At 37.0% G+C, this 14681-nt stretch overlaps 1 protein-coding gene across 5 annotated transcripts in view; it reads left to right on the top strand.

Moving 5' to 3' along the window:
* LYST (lysosomal trafficking regulator) overlaps positions 1–14681 on the top strand; it is a 78981-nt gene that overhangs the window by 61170 nt on the left and 3130 nt on the right. For all 5 annotated transcript variants that reach the window (XM_042025288.1, XM_042025291.1, XM_042025287.1 and 2 more), the window contains 14 exons: positions 968–1120; positions 1461–1705; positions 2417–2483; positions 3370–3526; positions 3924–4064; positions 4468–4685; positions 5999–6229; positions 6927–7116; positions 7972–8108; positions 8849–8947; positions 12393–12532; positions 12823–12920; positions 13891–14047; positions 14258–14329. In XM_042025288.1, coding sequence (XP_041881222.1) covers positions 968–1120; positions 1461–1705; positions 2417–2483; positions 3370–3526; positions 3924–4064; positions 4468–4685; positions 5999–6229; positions 6927–7116; positions 7972–8108; positions 8849–8947; positions 12393–12532; positions 12823–12920; positions 13891–14047; positions 14258–14329 — 2105 coding nt within the window. The remainder of the gene's footprint in view (positions 1–967; positions 1121–1460; positions 1706–2416; positions 2484–3369; positions 3527–3923; positions 4065–4467; positions 4686–5998; positions 6230–6926; positions 7117–7971; positions 8109–8848; positions 8948–12392; positions 12533–12822; positions 12921–13890; positions 14048–14257; positions 14330–14681) is intronic.

Raw genomic sequence — 14681 nt, 5'->3', positions numbered from 1 at the left:
ATTTTTCCAGACTATGGCCATGAGTAGCTTTCTTCTTCAGCAATTTCAGTGGCAGTAGCACTAGAGTTAGAGATCTCTGGACAAAGCCAACCAAACTGATTAGTTTGGTTTGTGTTGCATAGCCCTGGCTATGGAATTGGTGGTGATAGAAGAAAACAGGAAAGATGTGGGCCTGGGCCTGAGACTGGGAGGGAATGAGGAAGGGGTGATGTGAGAGGCTTCTGCACCTTGCAGTCCATTGCTTTGAGTTAATCAGCAAATGCACAGAGTTTGCTTTGATCTGCACCTGAGAAGTTGCCTTAGTGGAAGCTGGAACACTATGAAGTGCAGAAACTCAAAAGTTTATGAATTGTGCTGTGCTCCACAGCATCTGAATCTTGACTTTTACGTTATATATGATGTTCTAGCTCTTCCCTTATTCAAGAGGACTATTTCATGAAGGAAATGGGAACTGACCTAATCCTTCTGATGTGTTAATTGTTTATCCATCCAACAGACATGTAAAAGTAATCAAGATATAGATTGCATTCCTGAAAGATTTAAACTGCTTTTACAGAGCTCTTCCTTGCATCTACTAAACAGACAGCTCCTGTGGTTTAGGATGCTACCAGCTGCTTTGTCCTTCACAGAACTGTCAGAGCTGGGATTCACAACAAAGCTTTGCTTGCTCTGATTGTCTGTCCAGTATTTTAGCTTAAGAGCCAGTGAAAATGTGGCATTGCTTGCTAGTGCTGGATAGGGAACTGGAGCAGCTGAGGAGCATGTGTGATGTTCTACCCACTGCCTTGAGGAGAGTGGAGGATGGGGAAAGTAGCTAAAGAAAATCACAACGAAGTATTAAAGCATTGCATTAAAATTAAAGTTTGCCTTATGATATGCTGTATTGTTATAAACTGGCTGCATTGAAGGGTTTCTTGTTTGGAAAATCCACTATTTAAAATTACTTTTTAAATTGCAAATTCTACAGAGTTTTCATGGAGAAACTGAACCAGCATCATTTTCTTGGACCTATGAGGAAATTAAGGAAGTTCATAAGCGCTGGTGGCAGTTAAGAGACAACGCTGTGGAAATCTTTCTAACAAATGGCAGAACTTTACTCTTGGCTTTTGATAATACAAAGGTACTGTGCACCAATGCAGAGTAATGCACCAAAGTATTTTGCTGTGTCTTTATAACATGTATATTCATGCCTTAGTTTTTAAAGAGACCTGTTGCATGGACTGTTGCTGCTAATTAAATTCTGCCTAATACCTTTGAAAGAACTTCTCAGCTAAACTTCTAGACAATCATAGGCATGTTGTAAAACACATCTGATATAGTAAGACATTAAAGAATCTTAATAATCCTAGACATTATTCTATTACAGTAGATATCTGGAAATACGTAAAATGAGAGAAACTTAGTCTTGATAGTTTTAACCTTTTAAATTGTGTGATTAAAGGTATGGTATTTCCTTCTAGGTCCGTGATGATGTGTACCACAACATCTTGACTAACAATTTGCCTAACCTTTTGGAATATGGAAACATTACTGCTTTGACCCACCTGTGGTGCACAGGACAGATTACTAACTTTGAATATCTGACTCATTTAAACAAACATGCGGGCCGTTCCTTCAATGATCTCATGCAATATCCAGTATTTCCTTTTATACTTTCTGACTACACCAATGAAACGCTGGACCTAAATGATCCCTCGGTATATAGGTAATATGAAATGCTTGAAACCCTTTTTTTTCCAAATACTTTAACTGATCACCCTATATAGCTTTTTAGCTTTGTTGTACTAAACTGCAGACACGCACAAATGGAACTGTTCAGGGACAAGCCTCATCTGTAATAACTTGGGCTTTTACAGTAAGTGGCTGCTTTGCCTGGGATATTGAAATAAAACAGGTGTGGAGATGCAAATGGAACGTATTTGACTTCCATTGTCCTAATAGGATATGTATAGTTCACAGATTTAACATAGAAGCTGTATGTTTAAATTCATATGATTACAGACTTCCTGGCCAATTAGCGAAAATTAAATAGAAAAGGAAATAATATTGTAAAATACTTGGGCAGTTACAAAATCAGTCTTCATTGTGAATGGATTTGAGTGAATTGTCCCACCCTAATAAATTTCTGTTAAGCTGATTTAACATTTGTGTGCACTAAGTCTGCCTTTATAGGAGGCCTCTGATTTGACTGAGGCACTTGGCATTTGCTTGCCTGTTAACTGTGCTGTGGATCTGAGTTTCCCTTTAGCACTAACTAAAAGTTGTTCTTTTCTTTTCTGAACTTTCATGAAAAATGTTATGTTTTCCTTGTCCTTTTAATTATATTAAAGGCATTATTCTTAATATTGTATTATTAAATTATCGGTGTTAATATTGTAATAAAAATTACAACATATCAGTACTGCTTCTGTTGCAGAAACCTGGTCAAACCAATAGCTGTGCAGTCTAAAGAAAAAGAGGATCGTTATGTGGATACTTACAAGGTAATTTGGATAACTTTTTCTTCTTGCCTTTGTCCCATGTATAAATGACATAGTGGCTTTAGTTTCTGTAATGTATATTTATTGGGGAAGAATAAACCACAAATACAGTATTTCCTGGCTACAGAACTCTTATTTCCAGGAAACATTTCCTGGGAATTGTTTTATGACATGCTTGGAACTTGTGTTTGTTCCTGTACCCAAAATCATAAATCAATTTAGCCTATCCATGTGATACTGTTGAGGAATTTAAATGGGTACCGCCTCATATTGGAACATGTGTACATTTAAAGAACGCTAAAGATCAGGAAGATAATTTACTGCTGTTTACTTGACATTACTTTGGTGGAATTTGTAGCTATTTGTTCTGTTTGATAACAGAAAGGCTGTTTTCCCTCACATACTCTGTTATTTTAACATGCCCTACAATGATAATGATGCTTTTTGATTTTTTTTTTTTCCTCTTTAACATGTATTAAAGGCTGTAGGAAATAGCAACATACTGGGGAATTAAAGCATCTGCAGCTGGACTTTCAAACTTGTCTGTGTCACCATGGTTGGTGTATTATTTGCAAATACTGTTTTTCCATGACTCTGCTGTGTTAGAAATCAAGAGGGGGGAGTGGGGAAAAGTGAAAGTAATAAATAGTGGAAAATAGGTCATTTAAATTGGCTAAAGACTTCAATACCTAACTGGATTGTAAAAGTGATTGTGTGTCTTAAAACATTTAGAAGTGTATTTGATTCCAAATCACTTTAAAATGTATGTTCCTGAAAAGTTAGAGAGTTTATTCCTAAATGATTTGGGCAAGCTCTTATTTTTGTTGTTGGAATGCATCTAAGGAGGAGGTTTGTGATTTTTTTTGTTTTTTCTCTACTATTTTTCTAGTATTTAGAGGAAGAGTACCGTAAAGGAGCACGAGAGGATGATCCAATGCCCCCTGTACAACCATATCACTATGGATCTCATTATTCTAACAGTGGAACTGTGCTTCATTTCCTAGTTAGGCTGCCACCTTTTACTAAAATGTTTTTAGCTTATCAAGGTAAGGTTACATTTGCTTGCACTTGCCTTTCATATCTGGGCCTTGTTCCAATGACCCAGGATTGCTGTATTTTGCCCTATTTAGCATAATTTTTCAGTTCCAAACAGCTGAGCTCAGTAAAATTTAATCTGGTATGCTTTAACAGTAAGTAGATCCATTCCTGAAATTATCAAGCTAGACCATAAAGCTGTTCATCTGATGTTTATACCTTTGTTTCTATAGCATAAAAATCTGACCTTTATTTGACTTGCAGTCCATGTGTAACACAAAGCAATTGAGATAAGAGAATTCTAAATGCTCTCAGCTAACTGGAGGGTAGTTAACTATGTGAAGTTGCAGATGTGCAACTGTTAGGGTCCATCATCAATGTAACAATTGAGTTTGGATTTCTTTACAGATCAAAGTTTTGACATCCCAGACAGAACTTTTCACTCTACCAATACAACCTGGCGGCTCTCTTCGTATGAATCAATGACTGACGTAAAGGAGCTTATACCAGAATTTTTCTACCTTCCTGACTTTCTAGTTAACAGAGAAGGTATACTAAGAGAACAACAAAACTATATACCCAAAAGAGTTGTATGATTGAGCATATGGGTTGAAACTGAGAACATTTATATCCCTTGGCTGAATATGCTAAGCTGTAGATGTATGGGAGAAATCTGGCACAAATTTGTGGGATATGCTAAAAAAGCTGATATGTGGGAGTTAAGCTAAGTTTTTCCCTAATTTTGTCAGTGGGGCAAAGGAGTTTGCTGTTTTCTCATTTTTCCATTTGAATGAGTATGTACAGCTGAATGTGTTTTGGAGAGACTTGCTAATGATGCTGCTTTGTTGATTGTTAATCACTGTGCTTAGTTGTTAAATTTTGTACAACCCTATAGACCTTTTTGAAGTTACTGTCAGCTAAAATGTTGGATTATTCGCTCCCCTGATTCTAGGTTTTGATTTTGGAGTGCGTCAAAATGGTGACAGAGTTAACCATGTCAATCTTCCACCTTGGGCCCGTAATGATCCTCGTCTGTTCATCTTGATTCATCGTCAGGCTTTGGAGTCTGATCATGTTTCCCAGACAATCTGTCACTGGATTGACTTGGTGTTTGGTTATAAGCAAAAAGGCAAGGCCTCTGTTCAGGCTATTAATGTCTTTCATCCTGCAGTAAGTATTTGTTTGTTCACTGTCCTTAGTAACTTAATGGGGGAGAGTTTGGTCTGGCTTGCTTGGAAAACAAGATCTCTTGCTCATGAAGTATTGAAGAATAAGAAAAGGCTTTAACCATTTCAATGTCAAACTGTAAGATCCCAGGGAGTATTGTGAGACTTGGTGAATTGTTCCTCTTTCTTGCCTTGAGCTAGGTGTGGGGGATGATCAGGTCTGGGGGTTAAACCCTGTGGATAGTTGTTTGCAGTGGCTTGCAGTAGTCTGATTATTTTAACTGTGTGTATCTGCTTCTGCCTAATTCAAAAGCCTTTAATTTAGGCAGGTGGTGCTGCAGCTTTTGATAGGACTAAAATAGTTCTGATTGTCCTAGGCTCATTGTGTTTTACTTCATACATGTCTTGTGTTCTGTCCCTCTAACGAGCATTTTTCTCTACAGTAAATTTAATTTCAAGTAAGTCTTTGAATGTAAAGACTTCCAGGGTTTCACTACTTTATTGTAACATGGATATCTTGGATTGTATTTTTTAGCTTCAATCCTTAATATCACAAGGTTTGCTCAGCAGGTAGTCCTGGTTTTAAATGCATTCAAATGTTTTGTGTTTTTAGTGTTTGTTTATGGCTGGAAAAGCGAATAAAACAGTAGTGTTTGGCAGTGATGGCTTTTTCAAGTAGCCATCTGAATACTTCCCTTTCTTTTCCTCTTTTTGTGCTTAAGTATTGTTTAGGTTAGTATCCTGAGCTTCAAATGTTAAGATTGTCTTCATTTTTTAAAGTGAAAAGTCAAGGCCTTTGGTGTGACTGAGGAAAAGTGTGTGGTGCACAATTGGAGAGGCATGAAAAAGACAAGCAAAAGGAAATAATTTCCACTCTCTTGAAGTATGAGGTTTCTTTCTCCTTCCTTAGCCCAAAAGAGAGCTTTAATATGCTCATTAAAAAGAGGTTAAGGAAATAAACTTCTCCAGTTCTTTCCAATTCTTTTGTTTATCATCAGCAACCCTTCCAGTTTTGCAGATTGGTAAAGGTCTCAAAGAAAACCTTTTTGACAGAAATTAGTCATGGCATTATATGTAGGAGCAGCTTATATGATAATCCTTGAAGTGGTAGTTTATTCCAATGAAGAGGACATGACAAGGTTACTGTTCTCAGTGGCTCTTTAATCATCAGTCACTGTGGGATGGCTTCTGGTCCACACCTTAAGCAAACAACTGAATATTATGCCTCTGAATTTGTGTGTACGTGTTGCAAAATCTTTCCCAAAGACAAACCTGACAAGCTTATTCTTGCCCATCCCCTTTCTTTTTTCCCTGTAGACCTATTTTGGGATGGATGTTTCTGCTGTTGAAGATCCTGTTCAGAGAAGAGCCCTTGAAACAATGATAAAAACATATGGGCAAACGCCTCGCCAGCTGTTCCATGCAGCACATGTTAGTAGACCTGGATCCAGGCTTATCATGGAAGGAGAACTTCCTGCTGCCATGGGATTACTAGTGCAGTTCGCTTTCAGAGAAACCAGAGAACACACTAAAGAAATAATCTATCCAGTATGTAATTTTCAGTTGCAAGATGGTTTAATTACTATTCATATGCTGTAATTATTGTACCATGTATCCTTGGTTTAGAATTTTCTCCCTAAAAGTGCTACTTGCTATATAGTACTGTAAAGAAAATACACAAAATTAGTAAGTGATAGTGAAAATTACTTTCATGGATTTGTAATATTTTGTGTAAACTGAGATCTGAGTTTATCTTGGTTTTGGCAAATAGGTGTTGGAAAGCATTTCACTTAACCAGTTTTATACTTTCAGTGATGAATTGTGGAATCTATGTGCAGACCTATAGCAGGCGAACACATACTGTGCTTTCTTCCATCCTCAGCTTTTTTACTGCCTGTAGGATAATTAAACTTTCTTCACTTCAAACACTTGTTTTTGCCAAAGTCCAGTCAGAAACCGAATCCTTGGATTTAGAGAAATCTTTATTTTTCACTAAACTACCTGAACTAGAAGCTTGCTGCCTATGCCTTTAAAGAGGTAGTAGAACTACCTTTAAGTTAACAGTTTAACTGATGGTACTGCAGTGCTTTGAACTCATCTTTCTATTGGTTTTAGAATAAATATTTCAGCTGTCCTTAACATGTGATTGCTTACAGGAAAGTGACATGAATCATTCTCCATTACTAATGAAATTATTTTTTTCTGAAACTTCTATAATTTTGAACCTTATCTATGCTTGTTTTAGAGTCCATTACCATGGATAAAAGGCTTGAAATGGGGAGAATACGTTGGTTCCCCAAGTGCTCCAGACCCTGTTGTCTGCTTTAGCCAACCACATGGAGAAAGGTTTGGCTCTCTCCAAGCTTTACCAACTAAAGCTATCTGTGGTTTGTCCAGCAAGTTTTGCCTTTTGATGATATATAGCAAGGAGCAAGGTATGAATTTGTGCTTATTCTCTATATGCACAGTATATGTGAAATGAGCCATGGAAAAATTAAATCTAATGCTACTATTGTTCTAAGTTTAGTTGCTTTTGCCAAAGATTAGTTTATAATTCCATTAACATCTTCCACGTGTGTGGTATCTTTACTGTGGATTTTACTTGTAATTTTCAAGTCAAAACTACAGTAGAGGCATTCTGTAATTAAGTTCATATTTTTCATTGAAGTGACTGAAGCGTGAGGATTTAATTTTAGAACTTGCCAGCAGATTGAGTCCAAGAACTGAAGAACAGCTGAAAAAACTCCTGTGGCAACAGAAAGGAAAACTTAGGAAATGGATTTTAGAGACAGACAATGAGAAAAGTTAGCAGTAAAGAGGCAGAGGCGAAGGATCTTCTGCTTTCAGTTAAACTTCTTGGAGGGATTCTTGTTGAGAATATACAAGCAGGTTCTCACAATCTCTTTTGTTTTCTTGGTAGCATATTCTAGTGCAGGTTTTCCAAAAGTAAATCACATTTAATCAACAAAAACAAGTAACATTTTCCTTGGAGTTATGACCAATTGTTTCTCTAGCTGTTCTCAAGAGATGCAATGCTTCTGCAAAAAAGTTTTGTCCAGGTTGCAAACTGTCTTTGGAGAAGACCAAATGTTCATTCGGTCTCTGAAAACTGTGTTTGTTTATAATACATTACAGATTATGTAGCCTAATGGAAAATATCTTATTTTGAAACTTGGGAGGGTTTTGTATTTTAGCTTGTGATAAAATGTGCACTTGAGACTTTTGTTGTTGACTGTTAAAGTGATTGAGTCTTGCTGTGTGTGTGACACATCTTACGTGCCTTCCTTCAGGCGTGAGGAGCATGCACAGCACTGACATTCAGTGGTCAGCGATCCTGAGCTGGGGATATGCTGATAACATTTTACGACTGAAAAGCAAGCAAAGTGAACCTCCAGTGAATTTTATACAGAGCTCACAGCTCCATCAGGTAAAAAGAAGTCATTCCTTTGCTCTTCAATTTAATACTGGTAGTTTTAGTGGCTTGACTTGGCAGCAGTAGGTACTCTTGCTTTAGCTTTTTTTGGAGATGAGCATCCAATCACAACTCCTTTTAATCTTTTTGATTTCCTCTGGAATGTGTTCCTTATGGCTCCACTGTATCTTGTTCCTCGTTGTTTTCCTGTACTAGATGAAGATTCCTTTTGAATTTGTTCGATTTTTTGTAGATTTTCCTTCCTATAGACTATTGCCGTGGACTTAAAGTTCTGTCCCAGAAAAAATCAATACAGAAAAAAAATACAGGTGCTTCATGTTAGAAGAACAACTCCACTATAGTTTAGGATCCATTTGAAAAAGATTATCTAAAAGATTGCTAGGGAATGCAGCATTATCTCCATCATATGCCAGTGAGCGGTAAAATGCTGCCAAAAAGATTTTTGGTGGCTGATGTAGTTGCAGATCTTGAAGTCTGCTCTAGTTCACTGCTCTTTAGCTGTGAATTTTTGGCTGCATAGAACTCTCTCTTTACTTTGTTTCTGACGTAGTAACAAATACGATGTAGAGCAGCTGTATTTTAGCCCTTGGATTTCCTTAGTTTTTTAGGTGTTTTACATAGCTTTTCTTAGGATAACTAATAAAGAATCAGTTTGACCAAATGCTGTGCCATAATGAAACCAGCAGTTAGAATAGTTTTTCTGTTTCAATTTTTTCTGGCTTTGTCTTTTCAAGGTAACAAGTTGTGCTTGGGTGCCAGACAGTTGTCAGCTGTTCACAGGTAGTAAATCTGGTGTCATCACAGCATATATGAACAGATTCACTAGCAGTACGGTAAGTTGCATTGGATGGAATTCATAATTAAGGGTTTAGGTGTATTCACTATTACAGTCTTTTTTTTTAAGAGGAAAAATGAGAAAGAGACATATTCTGGATAATTGCTAAAAAAATTACATGCATTTTTAGTATTTATTTTTAAAGGCTCCTCTGACATCTCAGCACATTTGTGTGTTTTTCTTAAGCTGTTGTTTACAACAACAGCCCTCATCACCTGAGTGCACAACGTGTACAGCTCTGACTGTGTTCAGGCCAGGGCTTGGAATTGAAGGTCTCTGCCACAGTGAAGCTCCCTGCATTAAGGAGTAACTTTTTCTCTGAAGGAGACAGAGCCTTTCAATGTTTTAACTGAAACTATAGAATGCAGTTCCCCAAAGTAAATAATCATTCAAGTGCAGAAGGCACTTAAACTACAGAGAGCCAGGATGAATTCTCAGACAGTGTATGTATTAACCACCCAGCCTCTTTACTTTGTCATATTCTCCAAGGGGAAAAGCTGTGAGTAGGGAAGGGAGACAGTAACTTGCATAACTTAATCTGTTAGTGGAAAATACTGAGAATAGTAGAAACTCCCTTGATACTGTTTGCTAATAATCATGGTATAAATAGAAAAAAATAGAAAGCATAAATAGAACTCCAGATTAAAAATCTGATTCTGAGTTTTGAACCTTCCATCTGAAGCTTTCATACTTTGTTTAGCAGTAACTTCTATTCTCCATAGTTTTAACAAAGAGTAGGCAACTTTCCTAACAGCTCATTTTAGGTGTGTCTGCAGGATTACCCATAGCAAAAACTGAACTAAATTGATTTCCTAGATGTAGCTTGATACAGGCATTAGCAAACATTTGTAGCATTGTACTCCTTGATGCTCTTGAATCTCACTACATTAGCATGAGCTAGAGAGAACCTTGGTATGATCTGCTATGCCTACCCAGTTTTCCGTTTTCAGTAGTGACAAACAGCAGATGCTTAGACTAAGAAGAGCATAAACACAGTGATTTTAAAAAAAATTTTTCCCTTGGCTTTCTTCCAGTTTCTGGTGATCTGCCACTCATACTTCCTAAGCTCAGCAGCACTCTGAGTACAGAAAATGAAGTAGAAGTTGAAGCCTGCAAGCTTTAGTTAGTTGGATCTTAAGGCAGGCACCTTAACTGCTCACCAGAATAGTGAATTTGTAAATAATCTGTACTGAGACTTGGATTCCAGTTAATTTTTTTTAAAAGTAGAAATTAAATATACTTGCCTCCTGCAAAGCTGAAAAGAAATTCTAGTTAGTGGGGTTATGATTCTTGAATTCCTTCTGCTTCCTAGAAACAAGTGATTTTTGTTCATCTGCACAGATGATGTTCTTTGAGACCATTTTTGCTGAATTTCTCAGCACTGACAGTTTTATGTGCCCCAGGCAGAGGGACCTTGTGTCAATTTTGTAGCTCCTGTTGTTGAGTCAGTTACCCAAGTCAGGGCTGCAGGGAATGCAAATGTGCTTCCTGACATCTGCTCTGTATCCATCTTGTCAGCTGATCAGCGATAAAGTGAACAGTTTGTTTCAATGCAGTACTTGAAACATGAATATTTTGCCCTGTTTCACATTTGTATAAGTGCAATGCATGGGCATGAAATAGGTATCACGTAAATTGGATATGGGAACTCCAAGGCATGCTGTCAGAATTAAAGAATGCCTCCATGTTGTGCTTCAACATGTGCTCTGTTTTTCCTTGCCTTACGATGGTCAAAACCCCGTGAAGTACTGCTTTGACACTGTGATCTGTGTTGACAATAAGTGACACCTGCATGACCCCTTCAGCCACAGGTGTCTGGTTGTACATATTACTTCAGCCTTCACTTGCTGACTCTTAGAGGTGTCTTGCAAACAGAGTGCTCTTGAGGGACTTGTTTGAGTAAAACTGGGAAGTGATCACTTCAGTTCCCCGCTTGAGTGCTGTAGGCAGAAAGAGCTGCTGTTTAAAGGTAGGCACATACGTGCAGGTGTTCCCACTTCTAGATACCATTGTAGGGGTTCTCACCTAAAAACAGGAGGGAAGTAAGAATGGAACAACACTTCAGGCATGAGAAGCACCTGTTTCTTAACTTAATATAAGAACTTAATATAACTTTTAATACAGTTGGTGTTAGAATTCCAGCTTGTCTCATTGCAGTGTTGTCACAATAAGAATCATAAGAATCATGCTATTAGTACGGTAGAGAGAAGCTGCTAAATGTGGGTGCTGCTTTCAGTTCAAGTGTTGAAATGCAGATCAAGTGTTAATGCTTTAAAGGAAGTGGCAGGAGCACAGTAAAAGGGTTATCAAAATCAGTTCTTCATAAAAACACACGTCTTGTTTGTTGCTGTTATAGAAAATTTTGGTAAATTTTCTCTTAACTGAGGAAGGATTAAAGAAGGATTTTTATATGTGAGGTGTCATTGAGAATGACACCTGGGTACTTTCATAAATGTCTTACATGGATGAGATGCTCAGTAGCAAGAGCAAACTAGCAGGTTTTTCTTTTTCTCAGACAGTGCATTGCCTTTTTCAGTATTACACAGATTATATTTTGTGCAAAGACATGTAAATTTTCTACAACCTGTGAGTTGAGCATATGTGTACTTTTATCTTGTCTGTTTGAACTTCCAAGGTGTTTTTGTAGACCTGCTATAGGTAGGCATCCTGTACCTTCATACAAAAATGCAGATGATGTGCTCTGACGTGTGAGGAAAGAAGCAGAAAACTGTTCTCTTCCTTTACAAAGATTATTCTAATCTCTGTACAGCAAGTTGTCTTAAATAAAGCATTAGCACTGTGATTAAGCAGCTCTTTCAACTTAGCCAGTTTTCAGGAAGTTTGAATAATTTCAAATATATAACTTGAATAAAAAGTGTAGTTTGGTGTTAAATTTTGCTGCTTTAATTTTTGCCTAGCAATTTCTATATTTAAACTTGACTTCCTGCATGTTTTTCCAACTTGGTATCACTGAAGAACTTGGCACCAACTTGAGGAATTCCTAGTGTAATTCGCTGTTCAGAGAGCGACAACTTCTGAGCTGGGTTTTCCTTTTATGTTTCCAAGTGCTTCCACTAGATGCTAAAATATTTCCCTGTCATTTCCCTGTCGTATGGAAAGAACAGTCTTACAGAAAACAAATCAGCCGACTTCAAGGTGTGTAATTGAGTTGGAACTACAGTGGTTTTTCATTTCAGTTCATTGGATCACATCAATGTATTTGCTGAGGCTAAAGCACTGGAAGCAAGAAGTTGAACATTAATGATGTCTATGTCTTGTCAGTGTTGAACATAATAAAGCATGAACATAGTTGCTAAAATGATATTAAAAGCAATGGGAACCATCCTTTGAAATTGACAAATTAAACTAGGCTTATCTTTTTTAAAGAAAGAGACATTAATTTTCTTTTTAATGAGATTTTGTTTTATCTTGCTGTTTTTCAGCCTTCAGAGATAGAAATGGAGTCACAAGTCCATCTGTATGGACACACAGCAGAAATAACAAGCTTGTTTGTGTGCAAACCATACAGTATAATGATAAGTGTCAGCAAAGATGGAACCTGCATCATATGGGATTTGAACAGGTACAAGTTTGTAACTCCTTCCATAGCTTTCTTATAAATGCAGGTTTTCCCACTCTTGGGTATCTTGGCCCTTTTGAAGTTGAATTTGTTCTGTGTGTATCTTATTGTGGAGTCAAACCCTTACTGTTTTTTCTCATAAAAGGTGCTAAAATTTTATAGTGAATATGAAAAATATCATAGTTGAGCAAAATGTTAATTGAAATTAATGTAACTCTTTTTAATATTTTACTCAAAGGACCTTTTTTGCATTTGAGTCTGAAATTTAGGCTTGTTCCCTTTGTTTTCTTCAGGCTGTGCTATGTCCAGAGTCTGGCTGGACACAAGAGTCCTGTGACTGCAGTTTCAGCTAGTGAAACCACTGGTGATATTGCAACAGTTTGTGATTCAGGTATATTTGTCAGTCAAGAGAGCTGTTTTGACTTGCAGACCCAATAAATCATGAGACTTGTAATTAAATTAGTTACTGAGTGTGTATTAATCATCTGAGGATTCATTCAGTCATACAGGAGCAATATTTTGCTTTTTTTTTTACATAGTAACATACAAATTTTTCCAGAAGTGATTAGGCAGGTGTTTGAATTTAATGTAGAGATACGAAGGCCAACAGCTTGTCTCTTTATAAAAAGACTTGAAATTTCAAAGATTCCTGGGAGACTCACACTTTTGTGATGTTGGCTGTGTTCATTTTAACAGAGGTTTGTTGTCAAAAGTTTTTCAGGGGAGTACAGTGTATTACAGAGCACGGGCAAGGGGACATTATTCTGGCAGTTTCAGAAACCTAATATTTAGATTTTTAAACTTAAATGGACTTGAAAGTCTCCAAGTCTATAGCTCACAAATTAATTTTTTTTTCTGAAAAGCACTGTATTCTTTAATTAGTAAGGGAGCATTACATTTCCTTTTAAGACAAAAGCAGTAATTGGGTTATTAGTTCTTTGACAGAATCAAATAATGCCAGACAACCAAGTAAGAGAACTGCTTGCTATTTTTCAAGTGTTTTGCTTAAAATGCAAGGTGAGGTATGAGAATCAACTGCTTAAATAACTAGTATAAATGCTATCTTAGTGCCTTCACTGTTAGTACGTGAGAATTGGTCATTAAAAGTAAATTCATGTAGTGTTTTGTAAGTAAAATGTTCTATAAATATGATGTGATGGCTTCTAAATCACTGCAGTGGCTTGGTGGTTTGCGTGCTTCCTGTCACAGAGAGAGAGAAGTAATTGCAGACATCACTCAGTCATTTAAACCTTATGAGCTCTCAAGAAGCTGAATTCTTTGCACAGAATATTTAAGTACTACAGACTTAACTGTGGTCTGGTTTTATTTTTTTAATACTCCCATGCTATGTTTTGTTGCAGTTGGAGGAGGCAGTGATTTGAGACTTTGGACAGTTAATGGTGATCTTGTTGGACACGTGCACTGCAGGGAAAGTATTTGCTCAGTTGCTTTCTCTAACCAGCCCGAAGGTGTGTCTGTCAATGTGATTGCAGGGGGCCTTGAAAATGGAGTTGTAAGGTAAGCATTTGAAATGTTTATTTATTAAAATGCTCTATAACTTAGGCTCACAGTTTTAGAGCATGTAGCCAAACATCATGCTGGTATTTGGCTTTAAAGAATGTGGACAAGCTGTTACTCAGCTCCCAGTCTTAGCAGTTGCTAAATAGATTGTTTATCACTGAAATATTTGTAAAAGCAAGTGTGAAGAAAAATGCCTCTTTCTTTCAGACTGTGGAGTACATGGGACTTGAAGCCAGTACGAGAAATAACATTTTCAAAGTCAGCCAAACCTATTGTAAGGTAAAAAGATCTTAAGTATAAAATGAATGCATTTTTCTCTTTGGGGGAAAAAAAAACAAACCCACAAACAAAGCAAACCCACAACAAAATAGTCTTGAGTTTTGAACATGAAAATAGGAGGTAAACACCCATGTCTAAAAAGAGTAATACAAACCTACTAATTATTCATGAAAGCAAAGTGAGCACAAGTGTACTGTATTTGTAATGACAGTAATAGCTAGCTTCTGCTGCTGGCAGATGGAAATTAGCAGGATTCCCTTGAAAACAGAATAAAAGCTATTCCTCTTGTTTCTAAATTCAATATTTTTCCTCAGAAGCTGCATTAAAATGAGATTAGCTTAACTTTGTCAGA

Source organism: Corvus kubaryi, unplaced genomic scaffold (genome assembly GCF_017639235.1).
Source record: "Corvus kubaryi isolate FWS band 111438036 unplaced genomic scaffold, C.kubaryi_AGA036_p1.0 37266, whole genome shotgun sequence".
Taxonomy (NCBI): domain Eukaryota; kingdom Metazoa; phylum Chordata; class Aves; order Passeriformes; family Corvidae; genus Corvus; species Corvus kubaryi.
This window is presented reverse-complemented; position numbering and strand designations above follow the sequence as displayed.